At 39.7% G+C, this 1,347-nt stretch overlaps 1 protein-coding gene across 1 annotated transcript in view; it reads left to right on the forward strand.

The window, feature by feature from the left end:
• LOC101864511 (titin homolog) overlaps nt 1-1,347 on the forward strand; it is a gene marked incomplete in the record, with an annotated part of 108,366 nt that overhangs the window by 55,178 nt on the left and 51,841 nt on the right. Inside the window, 1 exon segment of the mRNA XM_035968182.1 lies at nt 476-619. Coding sequence (XP_035824075.1) covers nt 476-619 — 144 coding nt within the window.

Here is a 1,347-nt window from a genome sequence, read left to right on the forward strand (position 1 = left end):
GAGAGAGAGAGAGAGAGAGAGAGAGAGAGAGAGAGAGAGAGAGAGAGAGAGAGAGAGAGAAAGAGCGATATTCATTTACATCAGTTTCATTACAAAGTACTGTAAAAGTTTCTGGTTATGTCTCTGCATGCCATACATGTACCTGTAACTTAACTCTTTCATTCCGGATTGCCACTTTTTTATGACTTGATAATAATTGTATGCATTTATGCGTAACATACCATTGTAAATGGATAATTGTACGGTGGTTCTAGTAGGTCATTCTGGAGAATTCCATTTGCGGCAAATTTTATGACGTGAACAGGGCACTTGCGGCAGTACAATATTTTGCCCAATTTTGACGTGTATCATTTGCGTCACTGTGTCAATGTGCATCTCTTTACTAAAACTATACTGAGTAAAACTCACATTGCAATCCAAATCTCCTCAAGGGGATGAACGATAGATAAAAGTGGTGCCTTTGTACTTGTCGCAGATCGGAAAGCGTCCACCAGCGATGTTGCTGGGCCACAATCCTCCGTGGACTCTGCCGCGCATGCGCCGCTGAGCACTACGACTTCCGGCACCACCAAACTGAGGCCGCAGTGGAAGGCAGGAGCTCAGAGCCTGAGGAAAGGACGTAAGTCAACAACTCTGTGAAAATAGTGTCTTACGTTTATTTTCTGAACAAAATTTGTATTGATTTAGGAAAAAAATCATGGCGCACAAGAAACGCCATAACTTTGTCCAGTTGTTTAGGTGTACCACGCCCAGAATTTAGATTTTTTAAATTGCAATTTCTTAATTTCTGGTATTGATTGTTTCTGCTCTGGAAGTATTTTTATCGAAATTAAAACTCTTAATGTTGAAGAAAGGCAAGAAAAAACACACAATGTAGGTTACAGTAGTTAAAAGAATGAAACAAGTCGTGTTTTATCTCTTCTGACAATTGTTGCTTTCTGGGCTTAGCACATTTGAATAGCTTTCCCATTATAAGGTCTCTGTGTTGTTTTGAAGACATACCTCTTTAGCCAGGTCTAAAAATAAAGTAAAGTAGCAGAGAGAGAGAGAGAGAGGGAGAGAGAGAGAGAGAGAGAGAGAGAGAGAGAGAGAGAGAGAAGGAAGATGCAATGGTACACATCACTTACGTTTGGATGTTGGATGGAGGTGCTACACTGTTTTCATTTCTTGTTTAATTTATTTTTACTTTTCAGATGGGACGTCGTGGTTTTACTATAGGTACATTTGATATGGATATAATGTTTAGCATAACAGAACCCGGTTTTTTAAAATGAGTTTTGTCTTTGTCATTACAAAGTGTGTGTGTGTGTGTGTGTGTGTGTGTGTGTGTGTGTGTGTGTGTGTGTG

Source organism: Aplysia californica, unplaced genomic scaffold (assembly GCF_000002075.1).
Source record: "Aplysia californica isolate F4 #8 unplaced genomic scaffold, AplCal3.0 scaffold00044, whole genome shotgun sequence".
In the NCBI taxonomy this organism is placed as follows: domain Eukaryota; kingdom Metazoa; phylum Mollusca; class Gastropoda; order Aplysiida; family Aplysiidae; genus Aplysia; species Aplysia californica.